Below are 27,908 nucleotides of genomic sequence, written 5' to 3'. Positions count from 1 at the left end.
CTCCCGATAGGGAAGGGCCGGAGCTGGGCAGGGGCGCGCGGAAGAGGCCAAGCTAGCCGGAGCCCCGCCCCGCCCCGCCCCGCCCCAACGGGGGCTGGAACCCGGCGCCGAGAGTAGAGAAAAGGGGCCTCTGGTGACCGCCCCTACCTGGCATCCCTCTAACCCAGGAGGAAAGGGGCTGTGGGCCTCTCGGGGAGCGAGCTGCGGGTAGCGGCGCACTGGGTACAGGCGCGCGCTTGGCTGTCGCCTCTACCGCTGTGTTTGGGAGGACTCGAACTGGCGCCAGGTGAGTGCGTACGTGCTCGCCCCTGCCGCGCCGCGCCGCCTTGCTGGGGCCTGGAGGTGTTTCCAGAGGGTTTCTGTGCTGGAGCCCGGGACTTGGTTGCGCCCTGAAAGCCTTGCCTGGAGTCTTGCCACCCTCACAGAGCTGATAGGTGGCCTGCCGAGGAGGACGTGTACTCATGGTGGCGTGGTGCTCTAGCGCCCGGGAATAATCCTGAAAATAGGAACGCTGCCTCCAAGAGACCGCGCAGCCTGGAGAAGTCGCCAGGGACAGGATCAGGACTTGATCCTCGCGGGTCGACATGGTCTCATTCCTCTAGCGTTGGGGTGATGACCTACTGCCCGCCTGCTGCCTGTTACTGTAAGGCCTGCTAAGAATTTTTTTTTTTTTTACTTTTTTTAATGACTGAAAAGAAATAAAAAGAAATATAATACTTTGTGACACGTGAAAATTACATGAAATTCCGATTTCAGTGTCCGTAAAATTTTACTGGAACACGGTCACTCTCATTTGCATCTGTGTTGTCTGTGGCCGCTTTCGCATTACCCAGCAGGGTTGAGTAGCAGCTGGCAAAGCCCAAAGCATTTCCTATCTGGCACTTTACAGAAAAAGTTTTCCTACCCCTGATCTAGCGGATTGAATCTTCGGTGGGAGGAAAGAACTGGAGTACACAAGGAAGCCAATGGCATAAGTTCAAAATAACAGTCAATATTGTAAATTAATTGTATATTTGGGGAAAGAAAAAACTGTTTACTTAAGAACCTACATAAATGAAACCAATGGGGGAGGGGCATGAATTGCGTTTTCAAAAACCCCAGCCCTTCACGTCTGTAATCCCAGCACTTTGGGAGGCCAAGGCCGGTGGATCACGAGGTCAAGAGATCAAGACCATCTTGGCCAACATGGTGAAACCCGATCTCTACTGAAACTACAAAAAATTAGCTGGGCGTGGTGGCGGACGCCTGTAGTCCCAGCTACTCGGGAGGCTGGGGCAGGAGAATCACTTGAACCCAGAAGGCGGAGGTTGCAGTGAGCCGAGATTGCGCCACTGCACTCCAGCCTGGCAACAGAGCGTGACTCTGTCTAAAAAAAAAAAAAAACCCAGCCTTCAGGGATTTGTTTACCAAAAGGGAGCAAAGTTTAAACAATAGTAGGAAAAGACTGCCCTATCTCCTGGAAGAAGAGAATCAAAATAGCTGTTGAATAGAATACAGAGTAAGAAGTCCTGGAAACATTTTTCTCTTTTTAAAATATCAGACTGTCCTGTAGATACATTTGAAGCGCACATTTAGCAGGAACTTTGTCAACTGTCTTTCAGATCATTTGCGTTAGAGAGTTCGTACAATCTGCTGATTCTGCACATGCCACTTCTGACCATTCTGCAGTTTAGAATCCAAAAGGCAAGTGTTTAGTAGTGAAATGAATTAAGCATAATAAACACACCTGAATTATTTTTAAAAACCCAACATTTTACTTAGGGTTAAAAAAAGTGTAAAAAATAAAAATTAATCATTTCAGGTTTGCTCTTGGCTATCCTAGTTTGTTATCCTGCTATGCAAAACTTCTCCGCTGTTGAGGAAAGCTTTGCACGCACTGGGAAAATAAACTACACAGATATTCCATGAGATTGAAGGTGGTGTGGATTCTAGTGATAGACGTGCCCTGAAGTGATGACCCTTTGGACACATCACATGATTTACAGTTTGTACGAAGCTTGCATTTGCTTCATGAAGCCTGGCAACTCAATTGCTAGCTTTTTAAATTTGATTTTTTGTTTTGTTTTTGGTTTTATGGGAGGCAGTTTTTGGGTTGTTTTTTGCCTGTTTGTTTTGCTTTTTTTCAAGATAGGGTCTCGCTGTGTCACCAAGGCTGCAATGCAGTGGCGCAGTCATGGCTCACTGCAGCCTTGGTGATTTTAATAGTTTTTATAGGGGCAACAGGCAATGAAATAGTAGAACGTGATGTGGAGGTGGACAGTGCCAGGCCTGAACTTGGAGCTCCCCTAAAGCTGCCCTGTGCATCCACACTGTTTTTGAAATAAATGGCTTCAGGGATTGCTAGGCCTACCCCCCACCCCACCCTAGTCACTTAGCCCAGTTGCCTCTCTTGTCTCTGCATGTTCCAGTTACCCACCCTTCCCATCACATTGTCACTTGCTCATAGCTGATAGGGTATGCCCAGCATTTACCCAAACACTGGCTTGGACAGGCCCAGACTGCTAACTAATGTAGAACTGGGAGTTCCTGTTTTGGTTAAAAAAAAAAAAAAAAAAAAAAAAAAAAAACTTACATTTGACTGTATCTGAGAGATTTTATAAGTAGGTTTTTTATGCCATCTTACTCCTGGTTCCTGAATGCAAGTAACCCCCCTCAAGCCTATTTCCCATGCCACAACCATGCTCACTTGTTGTTTACATGCCATGTAATTGATGCAACGGTCACACGTGTAACCACAGATGTGGCAATTAGGACGGGGACCAGTAGTCCTTTCCATTCTGTGTGCACAGCAAATAGATGCCCCATCAATAATACATCAGTAAGAATGACATCAATTATACATCAGAGCCTGACAATTAAGCTAGCACATACCTAACACCCTTTCTTTGCTGTTAGTAATAAAGTGCTTTATTTAGCAGCTTGGAGTGATAGAAAGAAGTCAGCTCGATTGGTTTAGTTTAATATCTGGCTTTTCCACTTACTGTCTGTGTGACCTTAGGCAAATTGCTCTATTGTCTGAGCCAGTTTCCACTTATGCAAAATGAAGGGGTAGACCAAGTAATCTCTAAAGCTATACTTCTCCAAGTTTGAGAATTTATGCTTCAGCGAGCTATCCAAAAATAATGGGGGCAAGGAATGACAAAGTTTTATGAATTTTTATTTTATTTGGTAAAGTGAGGATATCACTCTACTAACATCTTCTGACAACATAGTTTTGTAAGAGAAAGAACATTTATCACCACAAAAGTGAGATAAAGAGCAGCCTCTCCCTTCCCAAAAAAAGGCTAATTGGCAGCATTGCACCGACATACCGAAAAAATAAGAATAGGGTAAAATAAAATTCAAAAGCAGAAAAATTACAACATAAAAATGTATTTTACAATATTCATTGTATGCAGTCATTCCCTCGATACATCTTGTAAATTTGGATGGAGATGTGTATTCAACAACATAACTCTGGATGAAACTTAAATATCCAACTTGTCTGCTATTTTATTTTATTTTTTAAGACAGGGCCTCACTCTGCCACCCAGGCTGGAGTGCAGCGGCTCAATCTCCACTCACTGCTACCACCACCTTGTAGGCTCAAGCAATCCTCCCACCTCAGCCTCCGAAGTAGCTGGGACTACAGGAGCATGCCACCATGCCTGGATAATCTTTTGTATTTTTGGTAGAGACAGCGTTTTGCCATGTTGCCCAGGCTGGTCTCAAACTCCTGAGCTCAAGCAATCCGCCTGCCTTGGCCTCCCAAAGTGCTGGGATTATAGGCATGAGCCACAGTGCCCTGCTGCTATTTTATCACAGTCATTATTGAATTCTTGTCTCACATAGACTTGTTAATGGAAGTGGACCCCAGTCTTAAGCAATTGTACTCAATGTGGGATATTTAGATAAGCCAAGAAGTCAGACAACAATAGCCCTCTCCCCACCAGGCTTTTTTCTGCATAACCCCTCCCCAGGGAGAGTGTGGACACAGATCATAGAAACTGGAGCATTGCTGGGAGCCTCCAGCTTGGCAGGCAGCCGCTTGCCTCTGGCTACACGGCCTAGGTACCTGGCAACCCCCCTGAGCAGATAGGAAGGAAGAACAGTGGCCGTCAGGGATGACCTTCAGGAGCCACTATTCTAAGATTCCCTCCAGCTGTGCTTCACCTTTTCACTTAGTGAGAAAAATGGCCCATTGTAATAACCAAGGACTACTTTAGTGAACATTAGGGAGGCATGTATGAAACTGCCCTCCATCCCCTAAACCAAAAGTCCACAAAACAGTGGCCGGTGGCTTAACTTGGCCCTCTGCCTGAACATTTGCAGTTTCATGTAGAAAGCACTACAGAAATCCAATTAAGGGAAATGATAGCCCAATAAAAGGGAATTTCATTCTTGTCATTAGTAGACCTGTTAAAAAAAATATGATTATATGTTGAATTTCATCAAAAAAAATTGTGAAAATGTTTTTTCTCTTGTTATATAAGTCCATACATAACAACCTAGATTTTGCCTCTTGGCCCACATAGTGTCAAATATTTACTATCTGGCCTGTTTCCAAAGAAAATGTACCTAGCCAGGCCCAAGACCTAGGCTTTTGGGTGAAGAAATAGTGTCTTTAAACGGCATTAGCTTCGTTTTGCCTCTGGCCAGCAGTAACTTTCTTCTTGTCTCATAAGGGCAGTATCTTTAAACGGCATTAGCTTCTTTTTGCCTCTGGTCAGCAGTGACTTTTTTCTTGTCTCATGAGGGGAGAAAGAGGCCAGCCCACAGGGGTCCCTCCCTCACTGATAATGAGTCATACCCAGGCGACTGAATCGTGAAGGTGGAAGGCAACCTGGCTAAGGACAGGATGAAACTTCATATACCACGCTGTGGCCTAGCAATTCTTCCACGCCCAGAAAACAGACGTTCAAGGGGGAGTGCTCCGGCAGGTCACCTGACGTTGAACTGTTTGACAGGCCCTGAGCACGCCCCTGTGGTTGGCACTCAGTGGTAGCAGGGGAAGCCAGTGCGGCGGGAATGTGGATAATGCGGGGCTGGGCTGAAAGGTCACTGTCATCCTCCCCTCTCAGCTGGTGCTCCTAATTTAGGATTCTTTCTTTTATCTCCCTAGACATCTAAATGAAATGCATTTGATTTTTTTTTTTTTTTTTTACTTTTAGGAAATATTAGGAAGCTGAGATTTTCAAAGCTAATTATGAAAACATTTATCATTGGAATCAGTGGGTGAGTAATTTTGCTACAAACAGCTCTTTAAGATACTGAGGATGTCCAAATGGTGTTTCTGTGTGGATGGAGTGGAGGACGGAGAAGCAGTGAGGATTCCAGAGTCCTGGGGAAGAGCAGACCACTGTGGAATATCAGTGGAGCACTGGCTTCATAAATGCCAACAAGAGATGGAAGAGTTTTCTATAAACAGAGAAACAGAAGAGTCAGTCAACCACATTTACCCACTTTCCCATTTATTTTGTGGAGCTAACACCAGAGACAAGGTCTGATTAGGCACTGCTTTCATTCAGGATGATTTATCATTTCCCATATCATTCTCCTTCATCACGATGGAGGAGAAAACTTAGTTTCTTTCTAGCTGTGCCCAGCTTCAGACATTTGGTATACAGAACACCTTCACCTCCATTCCTTTCCCCCATGTTTTGGGTGGCCTTATGTCCCATGTTGCCCAAGCTAATCCTTGTGGCCCTGGATGCACCTCTCTTTCTCTCAAACATGTTCTAAATATATATATGGTCATCCTACCTGTGGTGCCATAGGCAGGCATGCAAATAAAACATCAACATCAACTGAAAATGACATTATTTGTTTTGCTACCATATTATGTTCACCTTTACTCTAAGTATATTCACATTGTTTGTGACCCAATTAATAAAATATCTGAGACTACTTTGTTTGTAATTTTGGGGAAATCACTGTGTTATGGTATTACATTACCATAGTAAGTCATCAATCAGAAGTAAAATTGAGTGAACTAAATGTCAGAACTCTGCTTTGCCTCCCATCTAACCAGAAGAAAAGTTCAGTTTTTCTCTGCAGTACTTCTCTTGTGTTTCTCTTCCTTCTCACACTCACTGCCACCATCCTGATACAGGCTGTCATTCCCTAATCCCCATCTTTCCCTTCTAATGTTTCCTACACACCTCTATCAGTTTAATCTTCATACAGAACATTTTGATTATCTGCCTGATGAATGATATTCAGTGGTTCCGAGTTATTGAGAATTAAATCTGAATATCATGGTGTATGAAGGCCATCTGTAAGTAATAAAGGAAATGTATTAGCCTCAGGGGTAGCAGGCTGCAGGAAAAATTTGATACAGGAGCTCAGTGGTATCACCAAAGGCAGTTTTTCTCTCTTTTATGTGTCTTTCATTTGGGTTCATCTTAGAATTGGCTTATCCTTTTGGTCACAAAGATCTACTAGGAGCCCTGTGACTTGTTTCTTCATAGCCTGTCACTGGGCAGAAGGGGAAATGCTTCTCTTCCCCTAGGTCATAGGTCTCCCTTTGCTGGACAAGCCTGGTCCACATACACTTAGCCACCGTGGTAAAAGAGATGGGATTACACTGATTGGTTTAGGTCAGTGGGTTCTGTTCTGGAATTGAGAGTGGGAGCAGTCCCAACCGGACCTAGAAAACAGACATGGAACCTGGAGAGGCAACTACAAAGTCCACTACAGGATCCAATCCAGCCTTCATCTGGCATCTCTGTAAATAAGATTTCCCTCTTCTCAATGTCCCAATACAGGGCCGTATACCTAGAAACCTACCTCCTGTCTTGTCCTGTGTACTAGGTACTATCCATAACTTCCTAAGAAAGCCTTCTTTCCACTATCTTTTATTTAGCAAGTGCCATGATTTCTTCTTTTTTTCTTTTAAGAAACAGGGTCTCACTATGTTATCCAGGTTGGTCTTGAACTCCTGACCTCAAACAATCTTCCCATCTGGGCCTCCCAAAGTGCTGGGATTACAAGGATGAGCCACTGCTCCTGGCCAAGTGCCTCAGTTTCATTTTAGTGCTGCTGCACCTGTGAAGCCCATGCCGGATTCAGTTAAGGCGACTTTTGTTCCTGCCTTGCATCTTGTGAACTTAACCACTTGCTTCCCTAGGAAGCAATTGTCCAATAAGCCTCAATCGAATAATTACTTCATAGGGAAGTAATAACTTAGTAATTATTCAATTGCAAATAACAGGGGTTCTGAAGGAATTCAGGGGGCATCCATGAACCTCCTGGAAATTTAACACAAATGTAAAGACAGTCATTTTTCTGGGTGTGTTAGTCCATTTGTCTTGCTATAAAGGAATGCCTGAAACTTAGTAATTTATAAAGAAAAGGAGGTTTATTTGGCTCACTGTTCTGCAGGCTCTACAAGAAACATGGTGGTGATATGTGCTTCTGATGAGGGCCTCAGGAAGCTTACAGTCATGGTGGAAGATGAAGGGGATCCAACACGTCACATGGCAGAAGAAGGAGCAAGAGAGAGTGAGAGGGAGGTCTCAGACTTTTTAAACAACCAGCTCTCACGTGAAGCAACAGAGCAAGAACTCACTCATTACCATGGGGATGGCACCAAACCCTTCATGAGCGATCTGCCCTCATGAGCCAAACACCTGCCAGCAGGCCCCACCTCCAGCTTGGGGATCACATTTCTTTTTTGAGACAGAGTCTTGCTCGCCCAGGCTGGAGTGCAGTGGTGCAATCTCGGCTCACTGCAGCCTCCGCCTCATGGGTTCAAGCGATTCTCCTGCCTCAGCCTCCCAAGTTGCTGGGACTACAGGCATGCACCACCACGCCCAGCTAATTTTTGTATTTTTAATAGAGGTGGGGTTTCACCATGTTGACCAGGCTGGTCTTCAGCTCCTGACCTCAGGTGATCCGCCCACCTCGGCCTCCCAAAGTACTGGGATTACAGGTGTGAGTCACCGTGCCCGGCCAGGGATCACATTTCAATATGAGATCTGGAGGGGCCAAACATCCAAACTCAGTCACTGGGGAAAGAGATGATAACCTTCATGGGATTCTCTCAGAGTCCCACAACATAAAAAAGTTTAAATCCATCCTGGCATTAGACTTCCCATCTCCATTACTTAACATGGACTAGTTTTATTAGTATACAACTTCTCAATCCTTAGTTTCCTCAACTGGAAAATTGGAATATTAACATCTACCTGTTGCAGAATGTATTCTCCACATGTTTGAGTAATTACAGACAGCCTTTTAACTTCTCCCCAGCCCACTGTTATGTCCAAATACAATGAGCCCTCTTGTTACCTGGTACATAAAAAAATAAATGGGGCAGGAGTTGTGCATTTATTTGGGTGTTGTGAGCAAAGAAGGGAGTGGCACCAAGTAGTCACCCTTTTTCCTTCCTCAGATCCTAGGACAGAATACATGCTAGGCACGCTTCCCCTCAGGTTGGATAGCACACACAAGCAAGGCTGTGAGTGTGCTACACGTGGTGGTTGTTGGCGTGCCATAGGAAAATGTTCCTATTCCTTTCCCACAGGTTTTGGGTGGCCTTCCTATTCCTTTCCCCCATCCTATTCCCCCATTCCTATTCCCCCATTCCTATCCCTTTCCCCCATCCTATTCCCTTCCCCAAGGAAGGTTCCTATTCCTTTCCGCCATGTTTTGGGTGGCCTGAGCTGTCACCTGACCAGGAGGTCTGCAGTCTGAGTGTGGATCTTAGGTGCAGGCTTGTTTAAATACTTTTTCTCCCCTCTCCTCTCCATATCTCAGACTGTCTTCTAGCCGATCTGTCTCTTCCAAGGCTTGTGCAAAAATGGGGTGTGTATTTCTCATTAGCTTTAGCTAAGTCAGTGAGAAAGGATCTAATTACTACTGTTGGTTTGACTGCGTGATCTTAACAGAGATAAGTCTAAAAAATGACAGATTTTTCTAGCCAGATTGTTCATATTGTAATAAAGTCACCCCTGTTCACTATCTCATTTAACCCAAAACTTAATACCTAAACTGTGGACATTTGGTATGGTTTACAGACATTTTTGTTAAAGAAGGGGAAAAGTCATAATATGTTCTCGATACATAGGGTAGCACCCACTCACTTTTCATCGTTTTCAAAGAGATGGCCCATATCCTACCCAATCGTATATCGTAAGGTTACATGAGAAATCTTGTGAATCAGGTTCCTTCTACCTTGAGGTATAAGGTAGTAATTGAGTTATATACAAGCCATTTTGATGAATGGATATTAGTTCATTTTCCCTTTTCTAGATTATAAGTATTTGTGGATTGATCTCATCTGGGATTAAGCAAAGTTTCTTACAAATAGATATGTAGTCAGGAGGTTTTTGTGCTGTGAACATTTTGGTGGTATGGTGATATCTTGACCTCAGAGTAATAGTTTTAAGTGTACAAAATAAAATGCAGGAATACAAAAGAAATTGGTTATATTGAAATATAGTTATAAAAATATTTTTAAAAACAAATGTGTGATATTGTGATATATACTCTTCTATGTTAATATATTAAATAACAATATCCAGAGGTGGGTCTAAACAATGCCATAAATCAGAAACAATGATGAACATTGATGATACTTCAAGATATCCACCCCAACTGCAACATAATATGAAAACATCTGTGATTTCTCTTGGTGAATGTCAGAGGTACTTATTTCACTTATATTTATAATTAAAGGAGATGCTAAATTTCTGTCAGAATTCAATGAAAATAAAGGTATAATTTTTTTCTCATTCAAGTTCACAAATGCCCTGACTTATGTTCACAGACATGAGCCCCAGGTTAAAACACTCTTTCAATAAATGACTGAATCGAGAAGTGCCTCCCTCCCGTGTGATCTCCTCGATGCTGCAAAACTAGATCTAAAGAGGAGTAACTCAGTGCCCCTTCTCCTGGACTTCACAGTCTGGTCAGAAGAGACAAATAACTGGCCTGTTGTGATAAGCTACAACAGACCTCCCAGCTGGCCCCCAGGTGGAGAGAGATGGGGAAAAGGAGGCATCGCAGAGGAAATGTGATTTCATGGTAGGGGGGCTTGTAATAAGCCATTCCTCTGTTTTTTCCACTGTGCCTTGAGGCAAAATCACAGTGACCGTATGCAGTTTTATACACTTGCGCTAAAATGTGCTACTCATATTCTCTGTGTTGCATATGAACCATGTGAATATTTTGACATAGGCAAAAAAAATTTTGCTTCCAACACAGTGTCTGTATTTTTAAGTGTTACTGTTACTCAGTTCACTTACTTGGTAGTTACCTTTCTCCTTCATCTTTCCCAGCTTATTTCTTATTATTAAGTACATCAGATCTACCAGTGCCTGTGGTTTAAGGCACTATCTATGAAAGAAATCATTTTTTTCTTAAATAGTAAATATTGCTTTAAATACCCTCTTAAAAAATTATTTTAAAGTGTTTAATTTTGGGCCAGGCCTGGTGGCTCACACCCAAGCACTTTGGGAGGCCAAGGCGGGTGGATCACCTGAGGTCAGGAGTTTCAGACCAGCCTGTCTAACATGGTGAAACCCCATCTCTACTAAAAATACAAAAATTAGCCAGGCGTGGTGGCAAGCACCTGTAATCCCAGCTCCTCGGGAGGCTGAGGCAGGAGAATCACTTGAACCCATGAATCGGAGGTTGCAGTGAGCCAAGATTGCACCACTGCACTCCAGCCTTGGTGACACAGCGAGACCCTGTCTCTCAAAAAAAAAAAAAGTGTTTAATGATTTTTAATGCATTTTCCTTCTTGGTACTTTCCTTTTTCTTTGCTTCAGTGTGACAAACGGTGGGAAAACAACACTGGCTAAGAATTTGCAGAAACACCTCCCAAATTGCAGTGTCATATCTCAGGATGATTTCTTCAAGGTATCTATAAAACTTCTTAAATTATTTATTTAATACAAAAATGTTTAACCACCAAGTTAATTGAATTACATCCAAGAAGTCTTTGGCTAGAGATTTACGTTTTGTATTGAAATTAGGCTCAGTGCAATGGTGCTACTTATCCACTAGATGGCACTGTCTATCAGTGCTGATCTTTCTTTGATCATCCAAAGCATTTATTAAAGACTTCTCTCCTCTTTAGTCTATAATTGTATTATTTCTTTCCTACACACTGTTTTGATGGGTACTTTATTATTTTTCCAGCCAGAGTCTGAGATAGAGACAGATAAAAATGGATTTTTGCAGTATGATGGTAAGTAGATTTACTTGTCAAATATTATATGCTTATGTTCATTTTCTTTTTCAAACCCAAAGAACTTCACTATGTTGAAGTTGATGGTTCTGTGGAACAAAAATTTAAAAAAAGAACTTCACTATATCTGTGAAGGCAGTCTTAAAATGTGTTTAAATGTATTGTTGTACTTTAAGCCTGCATTTGTAGGTTTCTGATTTATGTTGAACTATTTAAATAAGTTAAAACCTTTTTCCAGTTTTATATTTAAAACTGAAAACATTGGGGCCAGGCTTGGAGGCTTACACCTGTAATGCCAGCACTTTTGGAAGGCCGAGGCAGGCAGATCACTTGAGCTCAGGAGTTTCAAACCAGCCTGAGCAACATAGGGAGATTCCATCTCTACCCAAAAAAATATAAAAATTAGCCAGGTGTGGTGGTGCATGCCTGTAGTCACAGCTCCTTTGGAGGCTAAGGTGGGAGGATCACTTTGCCCAGGAGACTGAGTCTGCAGTGAACCGAGATCGCACGACTGTACTCCACCCTGGGTGACAGAGTGAGACCCTGTCTCAAAAATATATATTTTTTAAAATGAAATAATAAAACTGAAAACACTGAAATGATAGATTTTTCTTCTTTCTAATTGAGGTAAAATATGCCTATATAATTTACTATCTTTACCAATCTTAAGTGTACAGTTCATTGATAGTAAATACTCTTTTTTTCTCCCTTCATTCCCCCCACCTGCCTCCCCTTCCAGGTCTCTGTTAACCACCAGTCTACTCTCTTATCTTCATGAAATCCACTTGTTTTAGCTCCCACATATGCATGAGGACAGGAGATATTTGTCTTTCTGTGCCTGACTTATTTCATTTAACATAATGGCCTCCAGTTCCATCCATGTTGCTGCAAATGACAGGACTTCATTCTTTTTAAGGCTGCATGATATTCCATTACATATACACACCATACTTTCTTTGTTCATTTATTCATCGATGGGTATTTAGGTTCATTTCATATTCTGGCTATTTTTGAATAGTGCTGCAATAAACATGGGATTGCAGATATTTCTTGGATATATTGATTTCTTTTATTTTGGATATATACCTGGTAATAGAATTGCTGGATCATGTGGTAGTTCTATTTTTAATTTTTTGAGGAATCTCTGTACTTCTCCATAGAGGCTGTACTAATTTACATTCCTTCCAATAGTATATGATGGTTCCCCTTTCTCCACATGGAATCACAGGGTTTTCTTCTGAAGCAAGTTAGGCTTGCTGTCCCTCTGCCCATTCCCGTTCTGAAGATGTATAAGTAGCTACATTGGCCACCCTCAACCACCCATGAGAGAATTTTGCCTGGAGCAAACTATATTCTCTCATTCTTTCAGCTTTCCTTCTTGGTGGCCAAAGTACTAGGCCACTGTGGTTTGGTTTTGTTTTTTTCTCTGTTCAGAAAGGTTTGTGAATATATTTTAGATGGATTCTCCTCATTCCTTACTCCAAGCTCACAGTTTTGAAGCCAAAGGATTACAGCCTATCATAAAACATTTTCTGTAGAGAATATCATGCTAATAGGCAGTTTAATATTTGATGATCTTATTAACTTTTATAATTAAAAAGATGATCATTGAGTACTTACACAAACTAGTGACAGAGGGAGCTCTCTTTAAAAAGTCATAATGTTCTCTATTTTTAACTGATAACCTTTTAGGAAAAGTATTATCGATCAGTTCTTACAGACACATAATAGTTTTATGAGAGGCAAAATTCTTGACTCACTCTCTGTTCTTGCATCTTGAGTTGCAGCCAGGATCATTTTTTTTTTTTTCTCTTCCTCTCGTCCAGAGGTTAGTGAGAAAAATCATTACAAAGTAAGGGTGAAAAACAAGGAAAAACAGTTTTCAACAATTGGAAAAGAGTTACTATTTCTAATTTTTAATGAATTCTTGCAAACTGATAAGAAAAACTAATATCCCTGTAGGAAAGGGGCCTAAGGATGTGAATAAGCTCTTCATAGAAGCAGTCAGTTATTGGATTAATAAATGTACAATAAAAGTCAACCTTAAAGAACTGCAAATTACTTTTTTTCCCACTTACCAAGTAAACGAAGATGTTTAAAGCAATGATAATTATCCAGTGATAGCATGGGCTCAGTAAAACAAAGGCCCTAATATACTTTAGATGGAAGTATATAGATAAATTGGTACAGTCTTTCTGGAAAGGAGGTTGAGCATGTGTCCCAAACTTAGCATGTTCATGCCATGACTTCAAGCATCTCACATCAGGAATCTATCTTAAGGAAAAACTTGAACATTTTAGGTAAATGTACAAATTTAAGGTAAATCAAAGTACTAGTCAAGGCTTTCTGAGCACAAACAGGATAGTTTTAAAATGTGGAACTATCAAGTTTGTAGAGGAAATAATTCATTTTCAATGGAATATAGTTGATTAATATGAAAGAAGTCAAAACAAAAATTAAAAATCAAAGGATGGCCGGGTGTGGTGGCTCACACCTGTAAGCCCAGCTCTTTGGGAGGCCAAGGTGGGTAGATTACTTGAGTCCAAGGGGTTCAAGACCAGCCTGAGCAACATGGCAAAACCCTGTCTCTACAAAAAATACAAAAATTAGCCAGGTGTGGTGGTGCGCACCTGTGGTCCCAGCCTACCAAGGAGACTGAGGCGAGAGGCTCACTTGAGCCCGGGAGGCAAAGGCTATAGTGAGCCGAGATATGCCACTGCACTCCAGCTTAGGTGACAGAGTGAGACTGTCTCAAAAAAAATAAATCAATCAATCAAAAGATGGTGGAAAAATAGAAAATAATAGTAAGATGATAGATTTAAGCCCAAATATACCAGTAGCCACATTAAGTGAAAGGAACTAAAATACTCCAAAAATTGTCAGACTGGTATTTTTTTTTAAGCCAACAATAAGCTCCTTAAAAGAGAAAGACTTAATGGCCAGGTGCGGTAACTCACGCCTATAGTCCCAGCTACTCAGGAAGCCGAAGCGGGAGAATCACTTGAACCTGGGAGGCTGAGGTTGCAGTGAGCCAGGGTTGTGCCACTGCACTCCAGTCTGGGCAACAGAGCAAGACTCTGTCTCAAAAAAGAAAAAAAAGAAAAAGGATATGTATAAGGACATAGAAATATAGGCAGTAAAAGGCTAGGAAAAGATCCATGATGGAAACACCTACTGAAAGAACTGTTATAACTCTAGCAACTATACTAATACCAAACGAAGTAAACTTTAAGGCTGAGTATTACTGAGATAGAGAGAAATGAGTTACTTCGACAGGAAGATAAAACAACCTAAAATTTTTATCTACCTAATACCGTAACATTAAAATGCATTAAATAAACACTGACAGAGCTAAGAGGAGAGAAAGACAAATCCGCAATTGGTGTGGGGAGTTTTTTGTTTGTTTGTTTATTTTTTATTGAGATGGAGTCTCACTCTGTCACCCAGGCTGGAGTGCAGTGGTGTGATTTTGGCTCACTGCAACCTCTGCTGCCCAGGTTCAAACAATTCTCATGCCTCAGCCTCCTGAGTAGCTGGGACTACAGCCACACACCACCATGCCTGACTAATTTTTTTTTTTTTTAAGTAGATTTGGGGTTTCGCCATGTTGGCCAGGCTGGTCTCGAACTCCTGACCTCAGGTGATCTGCCCACCTCAGCCTCCCAAAGTACTGGGATACAGGTGTGAGCCACGACGCCCAGCTGATGAGGTGGATTTTAACACAACTTCCTTTGTGTATTAGTTTGCTAGGGCAACATAACAAAGTACCACAGAATGCCTTAAACAACAGAAAATTATTGTCTCACAATTCAAGAGGCCAGAAGTCTGAGATCCAGGTGTCAGCAGGGTGGGTTCCCTCTGAGGCTATGAGGGAGACTCTTTTTGGTGCCCCTCTCCTGGCTTCTGGTGTTTGCTGAAATCTCCGGCAGCCTTGGCTTCGGCTGCATCACCCCAGTCCCTGACTACATCTCCACATGGTGCTCTCCCCACGTGTGTCTGAATTTTCTCCTTCTGTAACCAGTCATATTGCATCAGGTGCCCACCCTACTCCAGTGTGACCTCATCTTAACTGATTGTATCTGTAATGACCATATTTCCAAATAAAGTCACATTCTGGAGAACTGGGCATTAGGACTTTAACATAGGGGGACGCATTCAACTCGTAACAGCCACTAATGAGACTCGCAGACAAAAACTGCTAATGATATAACAGATTTGAACAATACAATTAACTAACTTGACCAAAAACTGACATGTACAGAACATGCACCTAATAACAGCAGAATACATATTTTTTTTTCTTGAGTACATGGAATATATTACCCCAAACAGTCCATATATGCAAGGGCATGGAGTAAGTCCTAATACATTTTATGGATTGAAGAAATATAAAGATACTCTATAATCACCATGAAGTAAATTAAAAATCAATAACCAAATGTTTGAAAAGTAAGCATTACCCTTTTTTCTGATTTTCAAAAACTTTTTCTAATGGAAAATTTCAAACATATGCAGAAGTCAGCAGAAAAGTATAATGAACTCTCTCATGAGTTCGCCATCCAGTTTTAATAATGATGAAATGTTGACCAATTATATTTCATCTATACCCTCACCCACTCTATTCACCTGTATTGTTTTGAAGCAAATCCCAAACATCATTGTATTTTATCTGAAGCAAAACACTTATCTATTCCTTGGGTCAAAAGCTAAATCACAATGAAAATTAGAAAATATTTTTAACTGAATGATAACAAAAATATATCAGAAGTAGTAAGACTGCTGGTTCCAGCCAAGATGGATTAGTCCCATTGCTCACTGGTCCTCCCTCCTGCAATGAAAAACCCTAGACATAATGCAACAAACAGACAAAGGAAGACTGAAAGGAAAAAAGAAAGCATGCTGGCTAAAGATTCCAGGACAGGAGGAATGACATGGCTATGGGATCCATGGGTTTTCTTTTTGCCTCCTACATATACAGGAGAAGTGTACAACATGGAACCATCCATAGGCACAGGCTAAAAAAGGGACAAGGAAAAGGGTGGCCTACCAGAATAGAAAAAGTTTTTGATAATATCCACCCTACTCTAGCCAGACACAAAAGGCAAAACTGTCCTCCCCTCATGGTGTTAGCTGGGTGCGGAGCTAGACTTCCAGAAGATCCATTCAGCATTAGCAAGGCAGGGTGAGTCACCCCTCCACGTCACCCATGGGGGTTGGATCAGTGGAACCAAACAGGAAGCTGCACTTTCACCTCCACCTGGCAGTACTCAGGTGGAAAGAGGCAGTGTGCAGTGGAGCAGGTTGGCACTTCACCTTCCTTACTCAGGGGGTGTCAGCTCCTGTCAGCAGAACCCAGTGGAAAGCTGAACTTCTCCCCACAACTAGCAGCAATGAAACTTAACCAGCACTCTCCTTGACGCCCTCTTTTCACAATGGACCAACTTCCCCCACAACACAGCATCAGCAGGGCCTAGCAGGAAGCAGAGCATCCACCCCCACCTGAACCTGCAAGCTATACCAGAACAGAGTGACTGCCTGCAAAAGATTAAATAGGATCTACAGCCTCATAACACAGGATCTAAAATGTCCTGGACACAACTGAGAATCACTTATTATACCAAGAACCAGAAAAGTCTCAACTTGACTAAGAAAAATGAATCAACGGACACCAATACCATGATGACACAGATGTTGAAATTATCTGACAAAGAATTGAAAGCAGCATTATTAAAAGGCTGTAAACATAATATTGCAAACAGGCTTGAAACAAGTGAAAAACTAGACTGCCTCAGTAAAGAAATAGAAGATTTGAAAAAAGAACCAGATGGAAATTTTAGAGTGGAAAAAATACATTAATCAAAATTTGAAAAATCACTGGATTGGCTCATTAGCAGAGTAACTATGACAGAGAAAATAATTAGTGAACTTAAAGACAGAACAATACAAATTACTCAATCTGAACAACAGAGAATAGACTGAAAAGAAATGAATAAAAATGTGGAACAATAATGAAAGATCTAATATTCGTATCATTGGAGTCTCAGAGAGGAGAAAGTGTGGGACTAAAAAAGTATTCAAAGAAGTAATGGTTTAAAAAAAAACTTCTCAAATTTGGTTTAAGACGTAAAACTTCAAGAATCTGAGCAATCCCCAGATTAAATAAGTCTGATTAAAAAAAAATAGAGAAGGAACAGATTACAAATACCAAAAGCAAAAAAGGTAATATCACTGTAGATCCTACAGACATTAAAGAGATAAAAGGATATTATGAACACTCTTACTCTACAAATAAATTTGAAAAGTTAGGTGAAATTGACAATTTCCTAGAAAGACATCGCTTACCAAAACTAACACCAGAACAAAGAAAAAAAATCTTAATAGTCCTATGTCTATTAAATAAATTAATCCATCATTTAAAAACCTTCCACTAAAAAGCACTCTTAAGTGCTGTTGGCTCAATTCAGTAGTTCTGGAGTGGAGCTGAGAATTTGCATTTCTGACAAGTTCCCAGGTGATGCTAATACTACTGGTTTAAGTACCATACTTTTAAAAGCTATAGGCTACTTTTCTAAAATCACAATTAGCTCGAGAAGTATGTACATTTTAGAGTGTGACAATGACATATTTGTGTTCTTTACAAATAGTCTGACTTTTAGTTATTTATCTAGAAGAGCTCTTTGGTATATTAAATATCTTAACTCTTTGCCAAAGACATTACAGATATTTCCCTGCATGTGTCATGTATCTTTCAAACTTATCTGTAGATATTTCATCTTCTAAAAATTTTAAATTTTTGTGTAGTCAGGAGAGAATCGAAGTTATAAGTAAAGCAAGGTTAGCCATGGGTTTCTGATTATCAGAGCTGGTAATAGGGACGTAGAGTTCCCTGTACTTTACTTTTTTGTATGTTTGAAATTTTCCATAATAAAAATGTTTCACTCTGGTTTGTCAGCATTAGAGTTTCAACATGTTATCTAAATTATTTGTTATTAGGAGTTTTGAAGGGAAATAAAATGGTGGTGTATATATTTACAGAATCCTGGATATACTCATCACAAAAAGTCACATCACAAAATTTTTTGCTATATTGATTGCATATTTTTGTGTGTTTGTTTGAAGTGCTTGAAGCACTTAACATGGAAAAAATGATGTCAGCCATTTCCTGCTGGATGGAAAGCGCAAGACACTCTGTGGTATCAACAGACCAGGAAAGTGCTGAGGAAATTCCCATTTTAATCATCGAAGGTTTTCTTCTTTTTAATTATAAGTAAGCATCTCCACCCTAATATTGTCTCTGAGTGAATGGGGGGATAAAAACCCTTGTGAACTAAGTATGCTGTTATTTTAGGCCCCTTGACACTATATGGAATAGAAGCTATTTCCTGACTATTCCATATGAAGAATGTAAAAGGAGGAGGAGGTAAGTTTTGAAGCCATCTTTGTGAGTTGTAATTCAAAACAAAAAATGTAGAAGAAAAATGAGGACAGCAACATTATTGAGCAATGTGTATAGGTCATTTTTCAGAGACAGGAAGCCTTAACTCTTTTACAAAAGGAGCAAAACTCTTTTCCGTAAATGGTCATCCGCATGGAGTAATGCAAATTACTTTCTAAGAAAAGGGCCTTATATCAAGCTTTTGGCTCATTTCTCCTAAATCCTCAAACAAAGCAAGCCCATGGTGATTATGATTTTAATGTAAGTGAGCCTGTTCTGCCACAGCTACAAAGAACACCAATTAGTTCAAAGCTTAATCCAACATAGTGGTCTCTCCATTGTTATTTACACTATTTGTCTCTTAGTTCTCTTATAAAGCACTAGAAGGAAAAAGGATGATTAAGAATGATAGTCAGTGGATTACAAAGTTAATTTTAATATCAGAGAACTAAATCCATGTTACTGTCGTTCTAACTGCCATTGAGTTAAAACATGTAGTACATGTAGTCCTAATCCTGTTTAGATTCAGCCTCTGAGTGATTTCCCCATTATCCTGACCATTCATATTTTACTTTATCAATTGTGTGTTTCTGTCAACATAAAGTTTCCTACGTGTTTTGATAGTACAAGGGTCTATCAGCCTCCAGACTCTCCGGGATACTTTGATGGCCACGTGTGGCCCATGTATCTAAAGTACAGACAAGAAATGCAGGACATCACATGGGAAGTTGGTAAGTGCCTTTTCTCCTTCTGTTCAAGGCCTTTTACTTGTCATTTGCCTCAAAGTATAGAAAAGAAAGGACTGATAGAAAAGTATAAAGGGATGCTTAAGCAAGAACACTCTGGGCTTCTCCTTTTCCATAGCTGGTTCTCCTGGTTTCTGTTTCTCTCTGTGGCTCTTGTCAGCTTCTGGATGGTTATTCATTCAACCAGTATTGAATGAATGCCTTCCAGTGCTGCCCTGGAGATGGTGAGGGGAATAAGGCAGACCCAGCCCCTGCTCTTATGCAGGTAACATTCTGTCATGGAAACAGGTGCTAGAGATACCAGCGGCCCAAGCCTGTCCTTTCCAGCTGGTGTAAGTTCTGTGACACCAAGTTCTAGGGGACTGCCGAGATCCCGGTAGTCAGGAAAGGCTTCCTTGAGGAAGTCACATTTAACCAAACTTCAATGAGTTTAACTGAACAAAGGAGATGAGTTGGGGAGATAGAAGATTACCCCAGAAAGTGGGTGTGGCACATGAAAGGGCCAGGGGACAGGAAGGAATGAGAAACCCCTGAAAGAAAGCTGGTGTTGAGAAAGCTTTCTGGTAAAGAAAACCAGGGGAGTGGATTGATGCTGGTGATACAGGCAGGGTCCAGACCTTATAAGGCCAATAATCTAGGTAAGGACTTTGATCATTGTTCTCAGAGAAGTAGGAAGCTCTCTAGAGAGAAGTTTTAAACAAGGGCATGATTGATAAAAATTCTTGTTTTAGTTAAGACCCCTCTGGCTGTGTGGAGAATGGAGGAGGATAGATTTATAGGGTGTGATGTTAGACGCCCGCACTCAGTAGAACTGGGTGATAGAACAGCTATGGAGGGGGCGGGAAGATGACAGATGCCTCAGCAACTGACGGATGTTAGAAAAAAGTGAAGGCATTGCAGACCTGTAAGGGAGGAATGCATGTCTGTTTTGCACATAATGAGGTTGAGGTGCCTGGGAGACATATGTAGCAATTTGGAGGTAAGCATCCGGATCTGTGGGCTTGAGCTAAGAACAGATCACTGGAATAGGGCACTCAATGCAGAGAAGATGGCAGAAGGCTGTTGGATAAGGCAAAGGAGTAAGAACTGATGTATGCTTTTTACAATAAAGGGGACTTGTCTGTGTTGTGAGAAGCCTGTTGGCCTCCAGGATAGGCAGCTATGTCAGAGCCATGCGGAATGCACACGGAGTGTACCCCCAGGGCCAATGCTGAGATTCTGGCTGCACCACGTCCAACTTGGACCATTGGTTGCAAGAACATCCTCTTGCTTCCCTTCTCTCCCTTTTACCTAAAATGCAAATCTAATCAGGCTCCTGCCCTGCTGAATACCTTGAGTCATCTCCAGATCTTTGAGATACAATCCAAACAGCCAGACATCAAGGCGTCTAATGACTGAGGTACACCCTTGCTCTAAAATCTCATCTCACGCTGTTCCTGGAGCTTCCCCATATTCTAGCCATTCCAAAGGGTGCATCAGTGCTCTTGCCTCTCCCTACTCATGCTGTTTTCTGACCAGAAGGCCCTTTCCTTCCTTTAACCTAGACAACTTCTACTTTTTCTCCAAAGCTGCTTATGCCAGTTTTATTAAAAATAACGTCTTTTCTCTGATAGCAGAAAACACACACACACACAAACATACACACACACAAAATACATATTTTCTGAGCCTGGTGAATTCTGAGTTTGTACATATGTGGCAGATCCCAGACCACTGCATGGTTTAAGAAGCTTCCCAGGTGATCCTGATGTATAAGTATGTTGAAGAATTACTCCTTAAGTGACCCTTTTGGGTGAACACCTTCAGTGCACCTAAAGTGCCGTATGCACAACACCACTTTCTTTCTTCTGTTTCTTTCCTCCTTTCTTCTTTCTTTCTCTTCTCTTTTAATTAAATAATTTTCACATAAGCCAGTGTGGATTTATCTGTAACAATCCAATATTTTTGACCTATTATACCTGGCTAGCATCTATTTCTTTCTTTAATCACTATTAATTTCCTTTTAAGTTATGGTCCTGGGTGCCTTGGTTAAACCTATTGACATTTACAAGAGATGTTGGGTGCCAAAGTAAACATTGTATATTAATAAGCCTGTTAGCATTTGAACTGCTCTCTTTTCCCCTTCGTAGTGTACCTGGATGGAACAAAATCTGAAGAGGACCTCTTTTTGCAAGTATATGAAGATCTAATACAAGAACTAGCAAAGCAAAAGTGTAAGTATTGTGCTAACAAAGTGGATGGTAGAGGAGAAACAACCAGGAAAATCATTCATTACATATGAAAGAATGGAATACCAGAATGCTAATGTAGGAGTGATTGTGCTCATCCATTCTTTGCTTTGAGGATAATTCAAAATCAGAAATTCTGGGGGGTTTGGAGACTCAATTATTTTGTCTGTTTTTAGGGGTAAAACCATGTACGCTTTGTTACATCTCTTAATGCTATTTATGTGATTTACTTTAAAATTTTTAGTAGATGGCTGTACCAAATGGGACTGGAAGTATCCTTTGGGCACAGTATAATTAAAATGCTGATGATTTTTTTTAGTATGTCCAGAGCTCCCCTTTTCTTTTATTCCCTTAAAGACTTTCTGTAAAATTTCTACTTTCCAAATACCTCAAAGATAAACAAAAGATTTTAAAAAGTATTATGAAGTGTTTGCTTAAGGTTTTCATATTGGACGGCACTGTTTGCAAGTGACAGAGATCTGCCTAAATATGGCTACAGCAGAAAGACAGTACAGGGGTAATGGTGGCTTCAGGCTCAGCTGGATTAACTCATTTATGCCTAGTGTTCCACTGTTGGAACTCTAAGCTTGTAGGAGTTATTTATATCCTACTGCTCAAGGTCATCACCAAGGTCTGGTTTTTCACAAAAATAATTTGCAACCTCCAACATTAATGGGTTAAGGAACTCAAATGAGGTCCTCAGGACTCTGCTTCTATTCTACTTTCTATTTAGGGTTTATTTTGAAGTCAGGCTCTCCACTGACCTGATGTCTGTTGACAACAACATCCTCCTAGGTCCATCAGTCCCAGGGTAAAAAGATATCTTTTTCAAGATTTGACCACGAGTTGGTAAATGTTGGAGCTGAGTATTGAGTACAAGGAGGTTCATATTTATTCACACTTCTTTTGCATAAATTTGAAATTCTTTATTTTAAATAGTTTTCTAAAAAGCAATGTTTTGTTGTAGCCCAGATGATTGGTCCTGCTGGATCACATGACTTGCCAAACCAACCACTATGGCCAGGGAGATGGCATACTCTGATTGGCCAGGCCTACATCACATAACCCATCTTGTAATTGAATACCCCACCTAAGACCTTCTGATTTTAAAGATTTCTCTGGCCAGTTGCAATGGCTCACATTTGTAATCCCAGCACTTTGGGAGGCTAAATTGGGAGGATTGCTTGGGGCCAGGAGTTCAAGACCAGCCTGAGCAACATAGTGAGAGGGACTCCATTTCTACAAAAATTAAAATTTTTTAAAAATTAGCTACCAGGCACAGTGGCTCACATCTGTAATCCCAGCACTTTGGGAGGCCGAGGCAGGCAGATCATGAGGTCGGGAGATCCAGACCATCCTGGCCAACGTGGTGAAACCCCGTCTCTACTAAAATACAGAAAATTAGCCAGGTGTGGTGGCGCGCGCCTGCAGTCCCAGCTACCCGGGAGGCTGAGGCAGGGGAATCTCTTGAACTCCGGGGGCAGACATTGCAGTGAGCTAAGATTGCACGCCACTGCACTCCAGTCTGGTGACAGAGTGAGACTCTGTCTCAGAAAAATAAAAACAAAAAATTAGCTGGGCATAGTGGCACGTGCCTATAATCTCAGCTACTCAGGGTATTGAGGTGGGAGGATGGCTTGAGCCCAGGAAGTCAAGGCTGCAGTGAGCCATGAATGTGCCATTGCACTCCACCCTGGGAGACAGACAGCCCTATTTCTAAAAATTAAAAAATCAAAAATTTCCCAAAGAGAAAGCAGGGCAGGAGGTAGAAACCAGAAGAAGAAAGTCGAAAAAACATGCTTAAGGGACAAAACTGTAGATGTAGCTGTTGTTATATTTGAACTATTTGAATTAAAAGAACTTCCATGGCTAACACCAGCAAAATGCAATCATCAGCTGGCTCAGAGAAGACAGTATGACTCACTCCAGCAGGGAAGAATATTATATGTTTTTTTTTGGTGAGAAGCAATTGCCCTAGTCCAAATGTTGTCCTTCCTCAGTAAGAATTAGATTTCCTACCTACATCCTCAATAAATTCCTCTTTGACTAGGAGACTGAGCCCAACTAGGCCGCTCATTGATCCTAAACATTGTTGATTTCAGGATCAGCCCATCATATAGGCATGAACCAATTTGAAGGAATTTCAGGACCATTTTAAATTTTCTTCTTGCAAGTAGAATTTAGAATCCTTGCCAGATATGCCCGCCCACTCCTGCCATCTGTTACTTTGATGAAAGTCAGGCCTTCCATAATGAATCTCAGAGCACCAACATGAGTGGATATAGAGGGTGTGGGGTGAAGGGAGGGGCTCAGCCTTCATAAATGATAGCACATGAGCCAGAGCCACTTCTCTGAGAGTTATTGGCTCCCCTTTCTGTCCCTAATGAGGCACTTCCAGGAGTGTTTCAGCTGTTGGACACCTATAGCTCTTTGTCTTCTCAGCAATGGCCAGTGCTTGGGTCCAGCTTTCCTTTATGACTAAGTCATACACTGGAGTTTGGCCTTATGATCTACCTACTGATAAAGATGAAAGTAGCCTTTGTCATGTAGCTCAGGTAAATTGCAACCAGCTCCATTCCAAATTCAGTCTTCACCATCTGTTCCAAGGCCCAAGAACAGCTGACATGTTTTGACAGGTGCTGCTAGCTCACAAGAAAGTGCATTTCCCTGTGTTGTGACCCCCCTCCTTCCTTCCCTACATCCTAGAGGCAGGCAGGAAAGTATTTAGCTATGCCATTTGAGGCTTCTAGATATTAGATAAAGTTTAAAAAAAAAACTTAAAAGAGGGATAAAAACAGAAATACATCAGCTTTTCTTACCTCCAACATTTATGCTGGTTTTTCTCAGTTACATAAATAAGTTACTGTTTTATTTCTAGTAACCTATCACCTTTCCTATTTCTTCCATCCACAGTATCCTGGCAAAGCTTTCCTGAAGGTACCCTCAGCATAGCCTGGTTTAACCCTGAATATGACACACACTGAGCTAGCTGGGGAGGCCTTTCAGTGTTTCTAGTGACTAATCTTCAGGGTTTTTTTTCTCACATCTCATAAACTTGTTTAGCTAATTTTTCAGTCTTAAGTACATAAAATCATAATTATGATAAGGTAATAATAATGAAGGGGAAACAAGAAAGACTGAATTTAATTGTTAATGAAACAATAAATAATCCAGCAGAGTAAGAGAATGGAGTTACACATTTAATTTAATCCTTATTTAAATCCAAAGTATGAGGCAAAATTTAATTATTTGCTTATTCTTACTAAAACAAAGTAGTCTAGCCACCAGGAACGTTCAAACTCCCTTTAAAAACATTTATTTTCACCTCATTATAAAAACATATTATTTTTAAGGTTTTTTTTATTTTTTATTTATTTTTATTTTTTATTTTTCTCATATGGAGTCTTTTTTTCTTTCTTTCTTTCTTTCTTTCTTTTTTTGAGATGGAGTTTCGCTCTGTCGCCCAGGCTGGAGTGCAGTGGCACAATTTCGGCTCACTGCAAGCTCCGCCTCCTGGGTTCACACCATTCTCCTGCCTCAGCCTCCCGAGTAACTGAGACCACAGGTGCCAGCCATCACACCTGGCTAATTTTTAATATTTTTTTAGTAGAGACGGGGTTTCACCATGTTAGCCAGGGTGGTCTCAATCTCCTGACCTCCACCCACCTCGGCCTCCCAGAATGCTGGGATTACAGGTGTGAACCACTGTGCCCAGCCAATATGGAGTTGCTCTGTCACCCAGGCTGGAGTGCAGTGGCACGATCTCAGCTCACTGCAACCTCCACCTTCTGGGTTCAGGTGATCTCCTACCTCAGCCTCCCCAGTAGCTGGGATTACAGGTACGCACTACCACGCCCTGCTAATTTTTGTATTTTTAGTCAAGACGGGGTTTCGCTATGTTGATCAGGCTGGTCTCAAACTCCTGACCTCAGGTAATCCGCCTGCCTCAGCCTCCCATAGTGCTGGGATTACAGGCATCAGCCACCATGCTCAGCCTTTTTAAATGTTTAATATAAAGCAAAAGGGAGGAAGTAATCACCTGTGTTCCCTCCAATCATTAGTGTTAACATTTTAATGAGTACACATCCAGTCTTTTTGCTGTTCACATCAATCTCTCTTTTACAAGACTGCAAGGACAGTGTAGTTAATCAGCCATGCTTATCTCTGTTTCTAAATTAGTATTTAATATTTATGCAGCTTTATAGAGTTCATTATAAAATGAAACTAAGTAGCTCTTCCAGTTAAAAACAAAATCAAGGCTGAGTTCTGTTTTGTACACTGAAGAGAAATGTAAGACTTGACATTGACCCTTTAGCACAGAAGAAAGATGTCACATGTCTAGTTCCAAATCAAAGGAATAAGAAGTTGCAAAATAAAATTTAATTATCAGATGTTTGTATTTTTCTCATTAAATATAAAATATAATCTCATTATAAAATTATAGTATAATTATCTTGTACAGTAGTCCAAATTAATATAAGATCACTTAACCATTTCCCAATTGTTGGATATTTACTGTTGTTACAAGTGTTTCACATGGATAAATCACATGCCATAAAAAATATCTACACCTACTCTTTGTTGGTTTTCTTCTTTTTGAATTATATCCCTGGAGTAAATTCCCAGAAGTGTCACTTATGTAGTCAAAGGATGTAATCATTTTTACATTTTACATATTTCAAAAATGAAATACTACCCAAAAAAATGTGTGCTCTGCAACATCAGCTGTGTAATAAGAATGTGGTAGGTTTATCATTGAATTTCTATGCCAAATCAAGTATTCCACTGGGCTTCCTTCGTTTAAGAAAAGGGATTAAAGGTAACAATACTTTCCCCACATCAAGGGTAACACTCCAAAACAAGGATTACACTGCAGACAACTACCCTTTGTGGTTTTATTCTAGTCTTCAAACTATTTCATTCTCTGAAGTCAAGGATTACTATACGAACTACAAGTGATGTTGGATATCTATCTGATATTTTAAGGTATGCTTCAAATTTAATGCAGGGATTAAAAGAATGGGACTTGGACTCAATTTAGTTCTTTACAGGAAACCAGCATTTTTGGCTCCAGAATCCCTCTAATTTAAACATCCTTAGATTTACTGTTGTTGATGTAAAGATTTAATAAAATGAGAATTGGAATTCTCCATTAATTTCTTTTTATGTTTATTCCCAAGGTTTGCAAGTGACAGCATAAAGACGGAACACAGCAAATCCTTCCTGAAGTGAATTAGGAAACTCAAAGGAGTAATTTAAGAACCTTAACCAAGATACAATGTATACTGTGGTACAATGACAGCCATTGTTTCATATGTTTGATTTTTATTGCACATGGTTTTCCCAACATGTGGAACAATAAATATCCATGCCAATGGACAGGACTCTACCTTAGCAAGTTGCTCCTTCTCCAGGGAGCGCATAGATACAGCAGAGCTCACAGTGAGTCAGATAGTCTCTACTTTCTGAACATAGCTCTATAACAATGATTGTCAAACTTTTCTAACTGGAGATCAGAGTAAGAAAGATTACATCACAATCCAATATCTGTAGAATTCATTGTGTATGTTTGTGTATTTGTGTGTAGGTGTGTGTGTGTGTGTGTGATACATACGTACATCAAGTATCACAAGACATTGACCTTATATATTATGCACTGTGATGTTTTTCCATCTTTAATTTTAAAAAACATATTGATCACAACCACAATTTGGAAAATGTTGCTCCATACCATCCCATACCAACACTCACCACCTGCAAATAATAGCATTACTAGGAGCTGCAGCCACAATGAATAAATCAACAATTCGCTACAAGATCTAGGATTATTTGTGTATTTTGTTGAGTGTGTGTGTGTATGTGTGTGTGTGTGTGTGTTTTGGCGTGTATCTAATACCATTGTATCTCATTGTTGAGACTTTATTACAAATAGGGTTTCTGGTTTCTTTCTCCCCCCTCGTGGTTCATTTTGTTTTTGTCAAACCAGCGGTCTAAAATCACAGAAATAAGCAATTACTTCAATCATGTGGAATCCAGGGGACCTATCTTTGGAAAGCACAGAAGGAGATCTGAATTGTGTGATCTCTTGAGGCTGCTTTCAATGCTGGAGTTTAAATTATGTACTGAACAATCTTTTGCTTATTAATAAAAAGATTACACACAACCATCTCAATCTTTTTTTTATATATACTTTAAGTTCTAGGGTACATGTGCACCACGTGCAGGTTTGATACATAGTTATACATGTGCCATGTTGGTTTGCTGCACCCATCGACTCATCATTTACATTAGGTATTTCTCCTAATGCTATCCCTCCCCCAGCC

The 27,908-nt window shown here is 40.7% G+C and overlaps 1 protein-coding gene across 10 annotated transcripts; it reads left to right on the top strand.

Moving 5' to 3' along the window:
- Positions 1–45: 45 nt before the first annotated feature.
- Positions 46–27,748, top strand: NMRK1 (nicotinamide riboside kinase 1). Of its 10 annotated transcripts, none has more exons than XM_019034068.3 (10): positions 72–286; positions 1,602–1,683; positions 5,151–5,214; positions 10,755–10,845; positions 11,128–11,176; positions 18,296–18,443; positions 18,525–18,596; positions 19,236–19,342; positions 21,487–21,570; positions 26,766–27,748. In XM_019034068.3, the coding sequence occupies exons 3-10, from the start codon at positions 5,186–5,188 to the stop codon at positions 26,783–26,785; spliced, it is 600 nt and encodes a 199-aa protein (XP_018889613.1). In that variant the 5' UTR covers positions 72–286; positions 1,602–1,683; positions 5,151–5,185; the 3' UTR covers positions 26,786–27,748. The 10 variants fall into 10 exon arrangements, with proteins under 10 accessions (XP_004048185.1, XP_063552528.1, XP_018889613.1 ...); XM_055351168.2 differs by having other exon boundaries at positions 80–643; XM_055351169.2 differs by lacking the exon at positions 72–286 and adding an exon at positions 546–1,498.
- The last annotated feature ends 160 nt before the right edge of the window (positions 27,749–27,908 follow it).

This window comes from Gorilla gorilla, chromosome 13 (genome assembly GCF_029281585.2).
Source record: "Gorilla gorilla gorilla isolate KB3781 chromosome 13, NHGRI_mGorGor1-v2.1_pri, whole genome shotgun sequence".
Classification (NCBI taxonomy): domain Eukaryota; kingdom Metazoa; phylum Chordata; class Mammalia; order Primates; family Hominidae; genus Gorilla; species Gorilla gorilla.
This window is presented reverse-complemented; position numbering and strand designations above follow the sequence as displayed.